Raw genomic sequence first — 20,898 nt, forward strand, 5'->3', positions numbered from 1 at the left:
TGATAAGCAGGTTCTGCTCAGGCAGGGGATAGCAGATGTTTATTTCTCCCTGGCTGTTTATTGTGGATCTTCCAAGGTAAGTCTATTTGCCTACCGAGCCACCTGCTAATCTGGACTGTGAAGTCAACAAGAGATCACAAAATCTACAGGAAAGGACACAAAGCAGGAGGGTTCCTGTTGGTGACTATGATCAAAAAAGTAGTCTGGTATATCAGGAGAATGCAAGGAGCCACACAGTATCCTTCTCCTGGGGGACAAGCTGCCAGCGTGCTTGTCTTACTGACCGAGGGTCACAGAAAGCCTGGCTGTCAAACGCTGGGAGAAAGACTTTGGGTGAGCTAATCTATCAGAGAGGGAAGTGGCTTGTTAGTTCAGTCTAGGTGTGGGCAGCGTTATGATACATGTAGCCATGTGTTTATCTGTTACTTCCCAAATCTCTCTTTGCTAGTTACACTTGTACTTATTTTCACTATAACCAAAGCTAAGAGCTGAGTAGAGCTCATGAGCGGGGAGCCCTGTTCCCCTGAGCAGAATGGATCTGGGAACTCTGACAGTGTCCAGTGGACCAGGGCTGGACACTCCAGGGCTGCTGGGAGGGCTCCAGGGTTGGAACGTGCCTATTGCTAACCTGCAGAAGGACGGCAGAGCCTCTAGAGCAGGGGTTGGCAACCTTTCAGAAGTGCTGTGCCAAGTCTTCATTTATTCACGCTAATTTAAGATTTTGTGTGCCAGTGATATATTTTAACGTTTCTAGAAGGTCTCTTTCTATACCTCTACAATATATAACTACACTATTGATGTATGTAAAGTAAATAAGGTTTTTAAAATGTTTAAGAAGCTTCATTTAAAATTAAATTAAAATGCAGAGCCTCCCGGACCGGTGGCCAGGACCTGGGCAGTGTGAGTGCCACTGAAAATCAGCTCGCATGCCACCTTTGGCACACGTGTCACAGGTTGCCTACCCCTGCTCTAGAGGCTGAGAGAGGCATGCGCTGCCTGTGGCTGGTGGAGCCAGGGAGCTGACCCATGACAGGCACAGACCAAGCTGTGTCCTCACGGCCACACTGCTATTTTTAGCGCTCTAGCTCCAGCAGAGCTAGCACGTCTGTTTATCAGGCAGGGAAGTGCACTCCCAGCGGCCATGTACCCTGTGAGAAAGCAATCTGGGATGTGCACTGGGGTGTGCTTGTGACGCTAACTGCAGTCTGGGCTGCTGCCTGTCCCAGGTCTCTTCTTGGACATCTGTTTTCAGCCAAGAGCCCCTAGCTCCAGAGTTCCTCCTGCCCTCTTGCTCGAAGTGACACAAGAGGGGCACATTAAAATGACATGTTCTAGAAGAACTAGCTGTTTTCATTCTCCCGATCACTCGGAGCTTCTGTTTCCTTCTCTGTATGCTTCACTCTATTCCCTCAGGGTACTGAGCCAGGGTCTGATATATCTCTGGCGCTACAAAGGGCTGTTTGGGACACATCCCAGAAAGGGGCCATTCCTCCTTGGTGCTCCACAACCCACTCCAAACCGCCCAGACTGTGCACCAGGACAGAGGCTCTGCAGGTGCTAAAAACAGAGGAAACCAGGACACGCAAGAGGGTGGCGCTTGAAATATCATGAGCAAGTGGCATGTTATCCTGTACATCCTGGACAGAGCATCCCCACGGCACATCGCAGACACAATATCCCTGTGACACATCACAGACACAACGTCTCTGTGGCACATTATGGACACAGCGTCCTCCAGAAATAACAGTTCCTGCTGGACATCAGAGACACAGCGTTCCCGTGGTACATAATAGACACAGTGTCTCCAAGGCCCATCACGGACACACAGCATCCACCTGGCACATCACGGACACAGCGTTCCTAGTGCTGTCATAGCTTTCCTACTCAGATCTGAACCTTAGAGTTCAAAACATAAGATGCTAGCATGAAACCTCCAAGCTTAATTACCAGCTTAGATCTGATATCGCTGCCACCAGACAGGAATTTCAGTGCCTGCCTCATTCTGCTCTCCCCAAAACCTTCCCTGGGGCACCCCAAGACTCAGATGCCCTGAGTCTCACAACAAAGGGAAATAATCCACTTCCCTTCTCCCTCTTTACCTCCTCCCAGGCTTCCCCTCCCTGGGTTACCCTGGAAGAGTTACTTACTTAAACTCCTTGAATTACAAACGAGAAGGACAATTCACCTTCCCCTCTTTCTTTTTCCCTCCACCAAATTCCTGGGAGCTGCAGGCTCAATCCCCCTGAGTCCACTAGGAAAAATCCAACAGGTCTTAAAAAAGAAAGCTTTAGTGTAAAAAGAAAGAAAAAACATAAAAAATGGTCTCTGGTCTCAAGGTGACAATACACAGGGTTATGGCTTAAAGAAAACATGAATAAACAGCCTTATTCAAAAGAAATACAATTTAAAACATTCCAGCAACTACACACATGTAATACAAAAAACAATATAAGCCAATTGTTTCCTACCTTTGTACTCACAACTGGAAACAGAAGATTAGAAAAGTCTGGAGATAGAGAGATCACTCTCAGAGCTGAGAGAGCACTAGAATGAACAAAAGAAGACACACACCCAAAAAACTTCCCTCCCTGAGCTTTGAAAAATCCGGTTTCCTGATTGGTCCTCTGGTCAGGTGTTTGGTTCCCTTTGTTAACCCTTTACAGGCAAAAGAAACATTAACCTTAGCTATCTGTTTATGACAAGGGCACATCACAGACACAGCAACCACCTGACACATTACGGACAGAATGTCCTTGTGGCAAACAACGGACACAGCGTCCATATGACACATCACAGACAGAGCTTGCCCACAGAAAATCACAGACATCACTTCCCCACGGCACGCTATGGACACAGCCTTCTCGCGGCATACCACAGACACAGCGTCTCCATGGCACATCATGGAACAGGGTCCTTGCAGCACGTCACAGACACGGCATCCCAGCGGTACATTGTGGACACAGAATCCCTATGGCACAGAACAGACACAGCGTCCTCCAGAAATAACAGTGCACGCTGGACGTCACGGACATAGTGTCCCCCAGCACATCACGGACACAGCATCCATATGCGTTCCCATGGCACACCAGAAACACAATGTGCCCATGGCACATAACAGACACAGCATCCCCGTGGCCCATCATGGACAGAGTGTCCCCCTGGTACATCACAGACACGACGTCCCCAAGGCACATTACGGAAACAATGTCTCCCTGGGACATCAGACATGGTATACCACTGGCACATCATGGAAACAGAGTCCCCGTGGCACATCACAGACACTGCATCCCTCAGCACATCACATAAACAGCATCCCCCTGGGACATCATGGACCCAGCGTCCCCACGGAACATCACAGACACAGCATCCCCGTGACACATTATGGACCCAGCGTCCCCAGGGTACATAACAGACAGTGTTCCCGCAGCACTTCATGGACACGGCCGTGACAGGTTCGGTCACAGAGATCCCCTTGGGACTGTCACCTGATGTGCTGAAATTACCTTTGAGCCCATTTTCCCTGCCAGCCTGGGACTCCAGAACCCTGCCTTGTTGAGCCAGACACGTTAGCCTGCTGCAACACAGACCCAGGGATTGGTCCATGCCCCCAAAGCTGCAGACTTAACTGACGATGGCTCAGCAGATTACCTGTCTCCAGCACTCAGACACTCAGTTCCCAGTGGGATCCAAAACCCAAATAAATCTGTTTTACGCTGTATAATGTGTATGCAGGGGTAAATTCATAAACTGTCCACCCTCTGTAACACTGATAGAGAGATAAGCAAGGCTGTTTGCTCCCCCAGGTATTAATCACTTACTTTGGGTTTATTAGTAAACAAAGGTGATTTTATTAAGTACAAAAAAAAGTAGGATTTAAGGGGTTTCAAGTAATATCGGACAGAACAAAGTAAGTCACAAAGCAAAGCAAAACAAAAACACACCAGTCTAAGCTTAATACATTAAGAAACTGATTACAGGTAATATCTCACCCTCAAAGATGTTCCAAGAAGCTTTTTTCACAGACTAGACTCCTTCCTAGTCTGGGCCCAATCCTTTCCCCTGGTACAGTCCTTGTAAGTTGCAGCAGACATCTCAGGTGGTAGCAGGGTTTTTTCATGACTGGCAGCCCCCTTTGTCCTCCTCCACCCCCTTTTATAGCTTCAGCGCAAGGCAGGAATCTTTTGTCTGTGCTTGTTCCCTGCCCCACCTCATCAATGGAAAAGTACAAGGATTAAGATGGATTCTTAATGGTCACATGTCACCGTAAAACCCCTAGTCTCCTTTGTTCCTGGGTTGGCCCAAATGTACACAGGAAAGTTTGCAGGTAAATAAACCATTTACAACCAATTGTCCTAGTCAATGGGAGCCATGGAGATTCTAAACCACAATGAATGGCCCACACTTTGCATAAATACAATAGGACTTCAGAGTTATACTTCATATTTCTAGTTTCAGATACAAGAATGACACATGCATACAAATAGGAGGAACATATTTAGCAGGTTATAATGTTTGTTATGATACTTTACGAGAAACTTTTTGCATAAAGCATATTTCAATTACATCATATTCACACTCATAAGCATATTTCCATAAAACATATGGAGCGCAACGTCACAACGGCGTCCCCGTGGCACATCCTAGGCACAGCACCCCCCAGCACATCAGGGATACAGCATTCACATGGCATATCACATACATGGCATCCCCACGGCACATCACTGACACAGCGTCCCTACACCCATCAGAGATATAGCATCCCTCTGCTACATCAGTCACAGGGTCACTGCACCACATCACAGACACAGCATCCCCATGGCACATCTCGGACACAGCGTCCCCGCGGCACATCACGGATGCAGAGTTCCCCTGGCACATCACAGACATACCCTCCCCACAGCACAACACAGACACAGCATTCTCTTGGCACATCATATATATGGTGTCCTACTAGGACATTACAGACATGGCATCCCATCGGCACATCACAGACACAGAATCCCTGCGGCACATCACGAACACAGTGTCCCCTCAGTAAATCATGGACACAGCTCCCCCATGGCATGTTACAGACACAGTGTCCCCCTGGGACATGAAATACACTGTGTTCCCATGGCACATCATGGAGACAGTGTTCCTGCAGCACATCATGGATGAAGCATCATGGTGGCACATAATAGACATGGCCTCCCCATGGCACATTATGGACACAGTGTCCCCGCAGCACATCACAGACAGAGCATCCACACGGCAAATCACAGACATGGCATTCCAGCAGCAAACCAGACACAGCATCCCCATGGCACATCAGAGACAGAGCATCCCTACCGCACATTATGGACACAGTGGGCCTGGGGTTGATACCAGACACAGAATCCCCCTGGCACATCGCAGACACAGCGTCCCCCTAGCACATCACGGAAACAGCATCCCCCCCAAAATCACAGACAGCGTCCCTGCGGCACATAAAGGACACGGTGTCCCCATGGCACATCACGGACACAGCATCCAGCAGCGCATCAGAGATACAGAGTTCCCACAGCAAATCACGGATACAGTGTCCTTGTGGCACATCATCCCACTGGCACATCACGGACATACCCTCCCCACGGCACAACACAGACACAGAGTCCCCGTGGCACATCACGGAGACGGCGTCCCGGCGGCACATCACGGACATAACCTCCTGTCTAGGTTGATTCCCCACTCAGGCACTTTGAGTGCAGAAGGTGGGGGCCCTGCAAGGATTTTAAAAATTAATACTGGCCGCTCCAGGCTTGTATTAAACTCCTACTGTTACAGCTTCTCTCTGACCTTGGATGGGTAGATGCTGCCACCACCCAAGTGCAAAAAATCCCTTTGGACCCAGGAAGACACATTTGGGAATTCCTGCCTTTGGGGTACCCATAAGCGCTTTCACCCTTCCCCCCCCGGGAAGAGCTGTGAAAGAAAACAAAGGAAATCAGCTGTTGCCACCAGCTAATTAAACAACGTGCACAAACCTCTTAAGACACCAAAAATCCAATCTGGGTCTGAAAAAGGGTAAATTTTATTAAAACCAAAAAGAAAAAAAATACGTTTGGAACTTGGGCTTTTGCTAGAATTAAAAAAACCCACTTACAAAACTTCTTGAGGTCCAGCTTAAAGGTCACAAGCAAAACAAAACCATTTGGGGCCTGCACAGAGAGTCCACATGCCAATAAGAAATAAACCTAATCGTGTCTTCCTGGACTTTCCCTAAATTACTCACATATCTGGGGGTTCAGACAAGCAATCTTTAGCTATGATCATACCTCACTTAAAACTTCTCATGGCGTAACTGCTGCCCTGTTCCCCTCTTCCCTGGAGCGGCACAACACAGACAAAGGGAAGTTTTTTCCCCCAATTTTAAGAAGTTCTCGCCTCCATTGGCTCTTTTGGTCAGGTGCCCACTCCTTTTCTTTTACCTGTGGGCTTGTTATCCCTTTACAGGTAAAGCAAGCAGAGAACAGCCACCAAGAGGAATTTTACAGATAACTGGCTGCCTGGGTGTCCATAAAAGGGGCTACCCGCTCCCCTTCATTTATTGCACCTCCCCACGACACCGCCACAGCATTCCCGCGGCACATCACAGACACAGCATCCCCGCGGTACATCTCGAACACACATCCCAGGGGCACATCACAGACACAGTGTCCACGCGGCACATCACAGAGTGTTCCCATGGCACATCATGGTCACAGCGTCCCCGCAGCACATCATGGACACAGTGTTCCAGCAGCACATCGCAGATACGGAGTCCCCACCGTACATTATCAACAGAATGCGACTGAGCAGCAGGGCAATCCAGCATGGGAATTTCAGAAACATTTGTTGCGTGGTTCTTCCCACTGCAAAGTCACTAAGAAATCCCAGTGACATTGTGACTGTGATTTTGATTCGTGTTTCAGCAGGAAACTTGCACATCTTGGATCATTAAATATCTTTGATCCATGTTTTTGTACCTACTTGCCATCTTGTAATGTGGTGTGAAAATGGAGGTGAAAAGTGTGGGGTTGACAGCCATGCACGTACACAAGAGTACCATCTGCAAGCCAACCAGGGTTGGTCAGTGCAGAAGGGGCACAGGGGGGCACAGAAGGTGGCACCCCAGCCACTGCAGGAGTGTGAGCCCCAAGGTTCTGGAAGTCCCAAGGGGTGTTGAGAGAAGGTGCCCTCTCTTCAGCTTTCACTCCAGCAAAGAAGCAGACAGAATCTGGCCCTGGCCTTTGCAAACCTTTGCTGACAATGCAGCAGCCTGTGCAGAACAGGGAACCTTGGCCGTGACAAATCTTCAGGTCCTTATAGACATCTGTGCATGCTCTTTTGGGTCCCATGTCTTCTTAAGGAAGCTGTTCCCAAACAGTAGTTTTGGTCCATAGGCGCCAACTTTCCCTGGCCCCGGTAGGTGCTCGTGCTACCCTGCCCCCACCTCACCCTTTCCCCACCCCTGCCCCGCCCCTATTCCAACCCCTTTCCCAAATCCCTGCCCAGGCCCCACCTCTTCACCAAGCGCACTGCATTCCCCCTCCTCCCCCCTCCCTCCCAGCCACGCAAAACAGCTGTTTCGCAGCGCAACCGCTGGGAGCCAAGGGGAAAAAGCGGACAAGCAGTGCGCCCAAGGGAGGAGGCGGAGGCAGAGCGGAGGCAAGCTGGGTGGAGGGGCAGGGAGTTGCCGATGGGTGCAGAGCACTCACCAATTTTTCCCCATGGGTGCGCCAGCCCCAGAGCACTCACGGAGTTGGTGCCAATGCTTTGGTCCACTGGCAGTCAGCAGGAAGTTTCCAGGTGTCCTTGCAGAGTGGGGCAAGCAGGTCACATGGTGCTGCTTCACTTCTTTGTTTCAATCACCAAATTGTACTAAAAGAAGCTAATTTCCTAACGTAGCTTTTCCATGTAAACCACTGGTGTCATTGCCTCAAGGAGGTCAGGTGAGCATGAAGGGGAGGCCATCATCATCTTCATCATGGCCAGTCCTGAAGGGACATAGCTGCCTTGCGGATGGATGAAGGGGAGGTGAGTCTCTTCTCCTGAAAACGGATGGGGAGATGGTTCTGGGTGAATGACAAATGAGAGGAGAAGTGGATCTGCATGACTGTGAGCAGAAGGGGAGGTATTCTCAAGATAATGTCTGTCTTACCATGTGGGCCACATGATGGAGAATTTTGAGTCTGTCTCTCCAGAGACTCTGCTGAGAAAAAACCTCTTGCTGTGCCATTATTTAAAGAGAGTAAATGGGATTAAGCAAAGGCCAGTTACTCTGACATCAATCCTGAGCAAGATCAGGGAACAGCTGATATGGGACGCAGTCAGGAAAGAATTAAGGGATGGTAACATAAATGATGTCCACCAGCGTGATTTTATGGAAAACATCTTGCCAAACATTTTTTTTTTTAATGAGATTATACGTTTGATTGATAAAGGTAACTGTATTGACATAATATGAATAAACCCTGTCTACACTGCAGCTGGAAGTGGGCTTCCCAGTGCGGACAGAGCCATGCTCTGGCTGAGCTAACACATTAAAAATAGCTGTGTGGCTGCTAGCCATCGGAGTGCAAACCTGTCCGATCCCCTCTCTGTGTACTTGGATGGCTAGTCTGAGCCGCTGTCCATGCTGCTACAAGCACACTGCTGTTTTTATGTGCTAGCTTGAGCACAGCACACACCCGACCCGCCACTGACTCCGTACCACCCAACATTCTTATTAAGCAATGTAACACATATCAAATGGATTGAAAACGAGCTGACTGATACCTCCAAAAGTAACTGTACACGGGGAATCGGCATTGTGTTTCTAGTGGAATGCTCCTACAATCTAGTCTTAGACCAACGTGATTCAATACCTTTATCAATTATCTGCAAGAAAATACAATACCTCTGCTGGTCATGTTTGCAGATGACACACAGATTGGTGGCCTGGTAAACAATGATGGGGACAGGAGTGTTATACAAACCAACCTAGATTGCTTGGGCTCATTCGAACGTTGTGTGTTTCAACACAGCCACACAGAAGGTCATCCATCAGGAACAAAGAATGTAGGTCATACTTATAGAATGGGGGACTGTAACAGAGGAAGGTCTGACATGATCCAGTGCCTGGAAGCTGAACCTAGATAAATTCAGACTGGAAATAAGGTGTAATTAGCCACTGGGACAATGTACAGGGTTGTGGCCATTTTAAAATCAAGATTGGGTGGTTTTCTAAAAAGCTCTGCACTAGGAGTTCTTTTGGGGAAGTTCTCTGCGTTCTACAGGAGGTCAGACGAGATGATCACAATGGTCCCGTCTGGCCTTGGAATGACACGGAAGAGGGCAGAGGGGTTAAGATGGAAACCAAGAGAACATGAGCTCCCAATGTGATTCTGTGTTCAGAGGAACAGCACAATCCTGGGCTGAAGAACCGGGGAATGCTGAGTAGGAGTAGGGCGGTGATGTTGTCAATGCTCTGTGTGCTGGCAAGACCATTACTGGGACAGCGTGTCCAGTTACTTCAAAAAGGGGTTTCAAAGAAGTCCCATAAAAGAGCTACAGGAATGATACAAGGTATGGAGAACCCGCCTTAGACAACTTCCTCTGTCTCAGTCTTCTGCAGACACAGGTGGATCTTCAGCTGCAGCTGAATTCTCGGAAGTTTTTTCCAATCCCTGCCTGTGCTTTTGCTCAGCCTGGTACCCTCCCCTCTGCCCAAAAGTCAGTCTAGGACCCAGAGCACGGCTGCTTCTCTCCCACTCCTTTCTGCCTTAACACCTTCTTGAGAGACAACAGGTGTCCCCTCTCCAAACCAGCTCCCCTGCTCCTGGGCTACCCTGACATCAGCGTCACTGTGATGTCATCTCCTTCTGCGATGTCGTTCCTCTGTCTCTGTCTCTCAGCCCACACCCTGCTTCCTCTGTAGGGGTGTTTCCTCCATCCCCTCTAGGGCTGTTCTCCCACCTGGGATACTGAAGAAGCTACCATGCCTGAAGTCAGTCAGCGCCATCTGCCTGCTTTCAGAGTCTCCCTGGAGAAGGCTGGTTCTCCTTGTGCCATTCAAACCACAGCAGTTTCATGGCTTTGTCTGCCCTGCCTGGCTGCTGTGTGAACACTGCGCTGTGCTACCCAGCACCTGATATTATTACGTGAAGGAGTGTCAGTGAACTATCGATACAAAGGCGACAAGCGGGCTCAGTCTAGGGAAGCAATCCAGCTCCCAGTCCCGCCCTCCAAGCTGCACCCTTCAGTGTCCCTTGGCGTACAGCTGGGAGCAGAGAATGACTCCAAGGCCAAAGCAACCCATGGCTGACGGTGCTTTGTCAAGAGCTGCCGCGGCCAGAATGAAGGGGAGCAGGTAGCTGCCGTGGTTGCTGGGAAGACCTTGCCCAGCCTCTGCAGGAGGCAGCAAATAGCCTGTCACACATTCAATCCTCCTCTTAGGCTCCCGTGAAAGCTGAGAACAAGCCTCAGGTGGAGACTGAGCCCTTGTCTACACTACCTGATTAATTCGAATTTCTTTAAACCGATTTTATGAAACCGATTTTATAAAATCGATTTAGTGCGTCCACACTAGGATCCTTAAATCGATTGTGCGTGTCCATGGTCCAAGGCTAGCGTCGATTTCAGGAGCGGTGCACTGTGGGTAGCTGTTCCACAGCTATCCCATAGTTCCCACTTCCTGGTTGAGAGCCCAGTGCCTGATGGGGCAAAAACATTGTCCCGGTGGTGGTGCTGGGTACAGCCTCATCCCTCCCTTTGTGAAAGCAGGAGCCAACCATTTCGCGCCTTTTTTCCTGGGTGAAGAGAGCAAACGCCATAGCACAGCAAGCATGGACCCTGCTGAGACCATGACCCTGCTGAGTCAGTAACGCAAATCGGCAAGTTGTAAACACCTCGCACACTCTCGTGCTGTCTTATGCTGAGCATGAACTGGCAAATTCAGGAGAGGGATGAGGAGGAGGAGGGCGGCGCAGCTACAACAGCGCACCGACGGGGAGAGCGATGACGACATGGAGACTGAATTCTCCCTAAACCGCGGGACCCAGCATTTTTGGGCTTACTGCTGGTAATGGGGCTAGCTCTACCCATTGAACACCGATTTGGGCCACTGGAAACCAAGCACAGACTGGTGTGGGACACAAGTTTTGCCAGGGTGGGACGATTCCAGTGCTGCAAAACTTTGCGCATGCGTACAGACACTTTGTTGAACTTTGTGACTTGCTTCCCTGCCCTGAAACGCCATAAATGACTAAGATGAGGCAGCCCTCACGCTGGAGAAGCTGAGTGGCATACCCTTTCTGGGGGAAGCTTGCAACTCGCCAGGGAAACCAGGTTTACCGCGTCGTCGGGAATCACTTTGGATGGGAAAATCTGACTGTGGGGGGCTGCTGAGATCGCAAGTTAGCCAACAGCACTCGTTAAACTGCTGCTACCGAAACGTTTGTGACTCTGGCAAACGTGCGAGATGATAGTGGATGGCTTTGCTGCAATGGGATTCCCATACTGTTGGAGGGCCATAGATTGGAAACCATATTCCCTTCTTGGCCCCAGAGCACCAGGGCACCCAGTACGTGAACCGCAAGTGGATTTTCCATGTGCTGCAGCACTGGTGGGATACAAGGGCGTACCGCCCACGATGGCCAAAGGTTTCATTGACGCTCGCGTTCTCAGAACACAAACTCTCTTTTAAACGGCATGCAGCAGGGAATTTACTTCCCATACCAGAAATAACAGTTGGCGATGTTGAGATGGCCTGTCGTTATCTCTGGCGGTGACCAGCCTACCCTTGATGCCTTGGCTCATGAAGCCATACACAGGCAGCCTGGACATGGTGGCAGGAGCTGATTTAACTCAGGCTGGGAAGTGCAGGATTGGTGGTAGAATGTGCATTTGGCCGTTTAAGGGTCGCTTTCCGATCATTTATTATTTCGCTCAGACCTCAGCCAAAAGAATGTTCCCCATTGCTATTGCTTGCTTTGCTGTTGTGCTCCACAATCTCTGTGAGAGTTAAGGGGGGAGACCTTTCTGGCGGAGGTGGGAGGCTGAGGCAAATCACCTGGCCACTGACTATGAGCAGCCAGACACCAGGCGATTTAGAAGAGCACACCAGGAGGCAGGTGGCATCAGAGATAGCCTTGGAAAGTAAGTTCAGCGCGGGCCAGGGTACGGTGATCTGTGACTGCTGTTGTTTGTTTCCCTTGATGTTTTCAACAATCCTGCCTTTATTAGACTCGACTCTAAGCAACCCCACCCTCCCCCTTTACTTTACAGCTTGCTGAAGGGAATAAAAGTAGTATATTTTAAAATATTTTATTCTGTATTAAAAGTCATTGTATTGCTTAAAAATCTGAATTCTTTCTTAAAGTCATTCCCTGTAAGAAACCCACCCTCCCCCCTGGATGTATTCTTGATTAAAAAGTTAATTATAAAAAGACGGCACAGAATTATTCTACGGTATCCCTGCATGTGTAGTTTGGGGAGGAGGATCGGAAGGAAAGGAAAGCATTAAGCACATTTCAGCTTAATGTCAGCCTTGGTTTGGGCTGTCCATGGGGGGTGGAGTGGGCTGTGCAGAAATCTGTCCCCCACGCCGTTGCTAACAGTCTGGTGAGGGAGTATGGATTGTGGGAGCTTCTGAGTGGGTGTTAAACATGGGCTGCAGTGGCACTCTGTAACCCCGCTGCGTTCTGAACATCACCATGCGCCCTGGGATCTCAGTTTTGATACGCAGCAGCTCCAGCGTTGCATTCCCGCCATCTCGTGATCTTCCTGCCTACACCTCGGATCGTTCCTGCTGTCTTCCTGTTGCCACCTCTCTCTTCCTGCCGCCATCTCTCATACTCGAGGTTGTCTCTTCTATTCCTTCCAGTCACTGCATCTTTTCCTGTATTTTTGCATCACTTCCTTCCAATCATTCGTGATGAGCTCTGTCACTGTGGCTTACTTCCATTGATTTCTGAAAACATTTCATCTCGAGTTCTTTTCTCCTCCGCCTTTTTAGCTAGCCTTCCTGATGGGAGTGAGTACAGAAAATGCGCGCTGCATAGGGGAGGGAAGACAGGGAGAGAAGTATGTAAAAAGATACATTTTACAGAAACAATGATTGTACTCTTTCACAGTGAATAAAACTATGCACCTTACATAGCATGTGATTTTCACTACAAGGGTCGAATTTGCATCTTTTAATACTGAGTGCCTGTGTCCCTCGTGAGCACACTGCAGATGCAGGACCCGGTCCTGGAATCATAATTCAGCTTCCATGCGGCCATGGTAAGGCTTTATGTTTGACTTCTCCAGGGTTTATATCCACAGTGACCTATGATGCCTTTTTCCTTTTCAGAGGAACCAGGGAAACCCCAACCCCTCGGTCTTTCCACTCCTCCCCAGCGCATGGTTCTTCCGTAAGCTAGTTGTTATTCATCTTCCTCCTTCCCTCCCCCCACCCAAAGCGTGGCTGGTAGCTGGAAGATTCCTGTCACCAGAGAAGCCAGCGCAGCTTCCCTCCCCTCCACCAAAGCATGCTAGTAGCTGGGAAGATTCCCTGCTCGCCAGAGAAAGCCAGCGCCAGCCTTCCTCCCCCCCACCCAAGCGTGGCTTTTGATTGATACTTACAAATGTACACTCACCAGAGGTTCCTTCCATGGCTTCACTGTCTGCGGATATTGGCTTGGGTGGGCTGGGAGTTATTCTGTGCTCTCAAAAAGCCCTGTCTCAGGGCTCATTGAAGAGCTGTGTGCTATCAGCATCTCTCCTCCTCTTCGTCTCGTCATCTTTCTCCCTCAGCAGAATCCTCAGCCACGGTTGATATTACAACCCTGACCTCTGAATTCACGGCCAGGGGTGGGGTACTTGTTGCGCAGGCACCCCAAATTGCATGCAGCTCAGCATAGAAGCGGGCATGTTTTTCGGACCTGCTCCAGACTTTCCGTTTGCCTCTCTGGGTTTCTGGTATGCCTGCCTCAGCTCTTTCACTTTAGTTCTGCACTGCATATGAGTCCCTCTGTGTCCTTTTGCAATCATAGACTTTGAAATTCTTCAAATATTTTCTCATTTCGTCTTGACGAATGGAGTTCTGTAAGCACTGAAATCCTCACCCCAGATAGCGATCAGATCCAGTACCTTTGTGTGGTCCATGCTGGAGCTCTTTTTCTTTTTCTCAGGGAGACTGCATTGTTATTCTGTGCTGTTGAGCCCTGCGTGGTCACTGTGCTGATCAGAGCTCCACGCTGGCCAAACAGGAAACAGAATTCAAAAGTCCGCGGGGCTTTCCTGTTTACCTGGCCAGTGCCTCAGAGTTCTGACTGCTGACCAGAGTGGTCAGTGGTGCTCTATGGGATACCTCCGAGGTAGTAACTTCGATTTCCGTCCACACTACCATAATTCCGATGTGTAAAATCGATTTTAGGAACTCCTGTGGTTTTGATGGAGTACAGAAATCGATTTAAAGAGCCCTTTAAATCGATTTACAGGGTGGTGTAGTGTGGACGGGTGCAGCGTTAAATTGATTTAAAGCTGTTTAAATTGATTTAACTGAGTCCGGAGCCTCTTCTCACAAAGGCAGCCACGCCAACCCCTGGGCCATTCAACCGGCGTTCTTGTCTCCATTGCTGCCCTTGAGCCAACCTCTCCCCTCCCCCAGCTCTCCTCTCCCTGCCGCAGAGCACCCCCCTTTTCCTGTTTTCTCCCCTTTCCCCAGATCCCTGTTGTATCTTTGTATCTACAGCTTCTGTTACCAATTGCTAATGAGGTACATCAAGGCTGCCAGACTAGGCTGAGTGTAAGCAAAAGAATTCAGAGCCTCTAATTACAGAGGAATTAGCGAGCAGACAGTTACTGTTTAGCGCTAATGAATGGCTACATTAAGAGAGGCAACACACAGCCTGGGAAGTGTGAGCCCCGATAATAAGGGAGTGTCAACAAGGGAAGCACAAAAGGAGGATCCAAGGCTCTGAAAGGAGGCAACAAAAAAAAACTCAGTTCATAATTTCATCCGCCTCAGCTGCTTGTTCTGCAGAGGTGGAAATGTTCACAGTTGGGGCATTAATGTAGCGATTGCAGCGCTTAATTGCAAGGTGTGAAATCAGAGCGTTAAACAGCTTCTAAACGCTGGAGGAGCCCCTCTGAGGGAAAGGAGAGATCTCTCCCAACTAGAACAGAAATAGACACATGGCCCACATGTACACACCCCCAAAGTCCTACACAGAAAGACCCCTTGCACAGCCAAGCCATGTACACGCGGTTTCTCTCCCAGCACACAGACACACTGTTCACACTCAGGCCCGCTCACAAGCACAGCTCAGCCAGGCACACCAGCGCAGAGATCTGGATGCTCATGCATGCTGACCCAGGGCCCACCAGTTGAGTTATGAGCTCAAGCCACAGTCCAGAAGGCCCAAACCAAAAGCCCCTGAGCTCTGAGATCCTGGAGACTCCCAGACTCTAGCCCGAGGGAGCAGAATGGAACTGTCCTTGGAGTGTGCTTCTTACTAGCAATTGTCTGCGGCAATGATCCCCTGCGACATCATCCTGCAAGAGCTGCTGAGCGCGGAACGGGTGCTCCCTGTGCACCCCACCAGCCCCTCCGCCTTAGCGCTCCAGCTCCAGCCACCAGAGCACTGGCAGCACTCGCAGAGAGGCCAGACCAGAGAGAGCGGCAATGCAAGCTCCCCACAAAGCCCTGCCAGGGGACCGCTGCAGCCCATTCTTTGGCTTACTGTAGTGCCTTGGAGCCCAGGGACAGACAGGACCCCACGGTGCTAGGCCCTGCGCGCACGCGCACACACACACACACACACACACACACACACACACACACACACACACACACACACACACACACACACACACACACAGAGTCTCTTTGCTAGGACAAGGGATGTGCCCACGGTTTCCGTGGAAACCGGCTGGTCATTGACCATCCCTCAGGTGGGACAGGCTTTTGGTCATCACCGACGTGACCAGGAAGCGAGAGGCTCCTGACTTCATTCCCACCCCTGAGCCTCTGCCTGGCTCAACAACAGAGAGTGCAATTCCTTACCGGCCTGGTTGGTGGTGATATTGACGGAGGCAAAGTGTGGGGAGAAGGGGCTCTGGTCGGTGACCCCATTCACGGCCTGGATCTCAAAGGTGTACTGGGTGTGGGCCAGCAGGTCGCTGATGTAGATGCGGGGCTCTGTCAGGCCCAGCTGGCGTGGGGAAAACTGCACGTTGTCCCCACACCGGGTGCAGGCACCGCGCCCCGAGCCGCAGCTCTTGCAGATGATATTGTATACCAGATCCTCGCGGCCCCCGGCGTCCCGGGGCGGGGTCCATTCCAGCATCAGTGACGTCTCGTTAACACTGGAGATCACGGCCTGGGGGGCGGACGGGATGGCTGTGTGGGAGAGGGAAAGAGAGAGAGAGTGAGAGTCTGTGACCCCCATCACCATGGGGCAGGGGGCACACCAGCTCATCAGCATGTTTCTGATGAGCCCAGATTGAGAAGGGAGATGGAAGCTGCTACCTGCCAAGGCTCTGTTTCCCCTTAGCTGGCCTGGCCACTTCAGGAACATCCCCGGACTACCAGCTCCACGCCCTCCAGACAGCAGTGTGCAGTTCCCACCCCTACCGCCCCTTCTGGACTAACACCAGCCAAGGTTACGTTAGCAAGTCCCCAGACTGGGTTCAAGCCATCTCTGTGAACCTTCCTATTCCTCCTCCTGATAACCACAGGGGGGTTGGTTATCACTAACACCGTAGCTCAGCGCCCCCGGGTGTTAGTGATGCAGGAGATACACAGCGACGCAGATCTTGGCAGGGCAGTGGAGGAGGACAGCACTCCCACCAGTATTTCACTGGAACTCGAGTCTGCATGGTACAGATCTGGGCACCTTTAACATAACTACTGATTGGATGTATTTCACTGCCCATTAAATCACCACTCAGCTAAGGACCAGCACCGAGTCTCTCTCAAAGCCTTTTTGCTCCCCCTTGGACATGCATTTGGAAGGGGATTGTTCTACTATTTGCCATAAGCCACAGTTTCCAAACCCAGGTGGCTACAGCCAGGCCCTACTCTCTAGATTCAGCCCCTGGAGAGAAGTTATTTCAGTGCCTAACCTGGCATGCAGGAACCTGTGTCTCTGCACCCTCAGCCTGGGCCAGACGCACCCTGGGCACCCAGCAATGCTGGGAAGAGAATGCCACATGTGGGCACGGCAGCTCACAGGTTAGTTCAGTGCTCCAGGGGGTTCTGAGGACACCAGGCCTTTTAGCCAGTGGCTGACAGATACCTGCTCCAAATGAGATGGGTTTCATCCCTAGGGCCTTACTCACTGGATGAAATCAGGAGCAACCCTAGTGAAGTCCACGAAGTGACGCTGGCGCAAAACCAGCCTGCACAAGACGACAAGCAGGCCCACAGCTCCAGCACTCAAGGGCCCCACTCCAAGGGTGTGGGCAAGTGAGCAGGAGGGGAGGCTTTAAATCCCCAGAGCCACTCTGTTAGCACCCCCGCCCGCTCTGCAGCTCAGGCACTCTCAAGGGGCCTTGATTTAAATCAGAGAGCAGGAAACCTTCATTGAAATCAGTGATTTTAATCTTGTTTTGCAGTTCTACTATTTAGTTATTTTCCTTGAAATGGTTCTTTCTCATTGGTTGACATAACTATGAAAACTTGCTGATTTGCAAGCAAATACAGCCTTTATACTAAAGGTGGTGCTGCTTTGGCCAATCAGTATGATATGCTGCACCTAACCACATTTATTTACACAACAATCGCTTATCATATATTGCTAGAAAATGGTGAATGACATTTCTTATCTACTACATGATAATTGTTTACTCGGAGTTGTGCCAAGCTGCATTTCATTGGAAACTGGAATTCAATTAAAAAATGTTTATATAAGTGAAGTAAAACGACCTTAACTCTGCTGGATAAATTAGAAAAGGAGGGCTATCGAAGCGACAATTAAAACTTTGACCCTGAATGGCTACTGCCTCCTAAGGCTCAGGGTGAATGAAAGCAGCTCTGTGCAGTTGCTGCTTGCTCTCCGGGAATGGGCTTGTGGGGTGTTAACCTCTTGAAGGAATCTTCGTTAGGCTAATTGGAGGTAACATCAGCCAGGGAAGGGGCTGTGTGTTGTGCTCCCAAAACTGTAAATAAAAAGTGAGGAAGAAGGAAATTTTCTCCCAATAATGGCAGGAAAGATGAGAAAGCGTGAAGACAACTAGCAAATCCATCCTAGCAGGCAAACACTATGCACCTGCTGGAGTGGGAACAGGGCAGGACTGAAGCAGCCATGCAGGACCCTAAGATTTCATGGGATGAGAGGGACCGGGAAACTCCAGGAACAGCTCTTGAAAAAAAAAAAAACTTCAGCACAATTCACCCTCACTATGTGCACACCCTAAGCAGGGGGGCCGCCTGGCCCTCTGCAGCCTCGAGTGGAGACGCTTACTGCAGTGATTAGAGCAGGCGACAGGACAGTGGGTAAGAGCAGGCAGTCACGGCCCCCCCATTTCCCCAGGGCAGGAAGAGATGACGCAACGGCCTCCTTTAGGAAGCATGTTCAGCTCCAGGCAGGCAGGAGACGTGAACTGTGTTAATGGGATTTGCTAGACTGTGTTTTTTTGCATCGAGTCATTTAAACTGAGGAGCTTTCACTAAAGAGTTTCTAATGTCGCTCCTTCGTAGACCCCTCATCAGGAACCCCAAACCTATCCCTAATCACAGCCCAACCTAAACACAGTGCTAGCTCGAACCCCAGCCTAGCCCTGACCCAACGTCGACCCGAACCCCGGCCTAGCCCTGACCCAACGCCGACCCTAACCCCGGCCTAGCCCTGACCCAACGCCGACCCTAACCCCGGCCTAGCCCTGACCCAACGCCGACCCGAACCCCGGCCTAGCCCTGACCCAACGCCGACCCGAACCCCGGCCTAGCCCTGACCCAACGCCGACCCTAACCCCGGCCTAGCCCTGACCCAACGCCGACCCTAACCCCGGCCTAGCCCTGACCCAACGCCGACCCGAACCCCGGCCTAGCCCTGACCCAACGCCGACCCGAACCCCGGCCTAGCCCTGACCCAACGCCGACCCTAACCCCGGCCTAGCCCTGACCCAACGCCGACCCTAACCCCGGCCTAGCCCTGACCCAACGCCGACCCTAACCCCGGCCTAGCCCTGACCCAACGCCGACCCTAACCCCGGCCTAGCCCTGACCCAACGCCGACCCTAACCCCGGCCTAGCCCTGACCCAACGCCGACCCTAACCCCGGCCTAGCCCTGACCCAACGCCGACCCTAACCCCGGCCTAGCCCTGACCCAACGCCGACCCTAACCCCGGCCTAGCCCTGACCCAACGCCGACCCTAACCCCGGCCTAGCCCTGACCCAACGCCGACCCTAACCCCGGCCTAGCCCTGACCCAACGCCGACCCTAACCCCGGCCTAGCCCTGACCCAACGCCGACCCTAACCCCGGCCTAGCCCTGACCCAACGCCGACCCTAACCCCGGCCTAGCCCTGACCCAACGCCGACCCTAACCCCGGCCTAGCCCTGACCCAACGCCGACCCGAACCCCGGCCTAGCCCTGACCCAACGCCGACCCGAACCCCGGCCTAGCCCTGACCCAACGCCGACCCTAACCCCGGCCTAGCCCTGACCCAACGCCGACCCTAACCCCGGCCTAGCCCTGACCCAACGCCGACCCTAACCCCGGCCTAGCCCTGACCCAACGCCGACCCTAACCCCGGCCTAGCCCTGACCCAACGCCGACCCTAACCCCGGCCTAGCCCTGACCCAACGCCGACCCTAACCCCGGCCTAGCCCTGACCCAACGCCGACCCTAACCCCGGCCTAGCCCTGACCCAACGCCGACCCTAACCCCGGCCTAGCCCTGACCCAACGCCGACCCTAACCCCGGCCTAGCCCTCACCCAACGCCGACCCTAACCCCGGCCTAGCCCTGACCCAACGCGGACCCTAACCCCGGCCTAGCCCTCACCCAACGCCGACCCGAACCCCACCCTAGCCCTGACCCAACGCCGACCCGAACCCCACCCTAACCCTGACCCAACGCCGACCCGAACCCCAGCCTAGCCCTCACCCAACGCCGATCTTAACCCCAGCCTAGCCCTGACCCAACACCGACCCGAACCCCAGCCTAGCCCTCACCCAACGCCGACCCGAACCCCAGCGTAGCCCTCACCCAACACTAATCTTAACCACAGCCTAGTCCTTACCCAATGCTGACCCTAACCCGGGCCTGGACCTAACCCAACGCCGACCCTAACCCCAGTCCAGCCCTGACTCAACGCCGACCCTAACCCCGGTCCAGCCCTGACCCAACGCCGACCCGAACCCCGGTCTAGCCCTGACCCAACGCCGACCCAAACCCCGGCCTAGCCCTGACCCAACGCCGACCCTAACCCTGGCCTAGCTGTCACCCAGCGCTGACCCTAATCCCAGCCTAGCCTCACCCAACGCCGACCCTAGCCCCAGCCTAGCCCTGACCCAACGCCGACCCTAACCCCAACCTAGCCCTGACCCAACGCTGACCCTAACCCCAGACTAGCCCTCACCCAACGCCGACTCTGATCACAGCCTAGCCCTAACCCAACGCCGACTTTAACCCTGGCCTAGCCCTCACCCAACGCTGACCCTAACCATAGCCCCGCCCTCACCCAATGCCAACCCTAACCACAACCTAGCCCTCACCCAACGCCAACCCTAACCACAACCTAGCCCTAACCCAACGCTGACCCTAACTCCAGCCTAGCCCTCTCCCAATGCTGACCTTAACCCCAGCCTAGCCCTCACCCAACGCCGACCCGAACCCCAGCCTAGCCCTAACCCAATGCTGACCCTAACCCCGGCCTAGCCCTAACCCAACACTGACCCTAACCCTGGCCTAGCCCTCACCCAAT

General features: G+C 51.9%; 1 protein-coding gene across 4 annotated transcripts in view; it reads right to left on the minus strand.

Annotated features, from left to right (window-relative positions):
- EPHB2 (EPH receptor B2) overlaps window positions 1-20,898 on the minus strand; it is a 186,734-nt gene that overhangs the window by 69,789 nt on the left and 96,047 nt on the right. For all 4 annotated transcript variants that reach the window (XM_032787632.2, XM_032787630.2, XM_032787631.2 and 1 more), the window contains exon 4: window positions 16,031-16,366. In XM_032787632.2, the coding sequence (XP_032643523.1) occupies window positions 16,031-16,366 (336 nt within the window). The remainder of the gene's footprint in view (window positions 1-16,030; window positions 16,367-20,898) is intronic.

Source organism: Chelonoidis abingdonii, chromosome 23, assembly GCF_003597395.2.
Source record: "Chelonoidis abingdonii isolate Lonesome George chromosome 23, CheloAbing_2.0, whole genome shotgun sequence".
NCBI lineage: Eukaryota > Metazoa > Chordata > Testudines > Testudinidae > Chelonoidis > Chelonoidis abingdonii.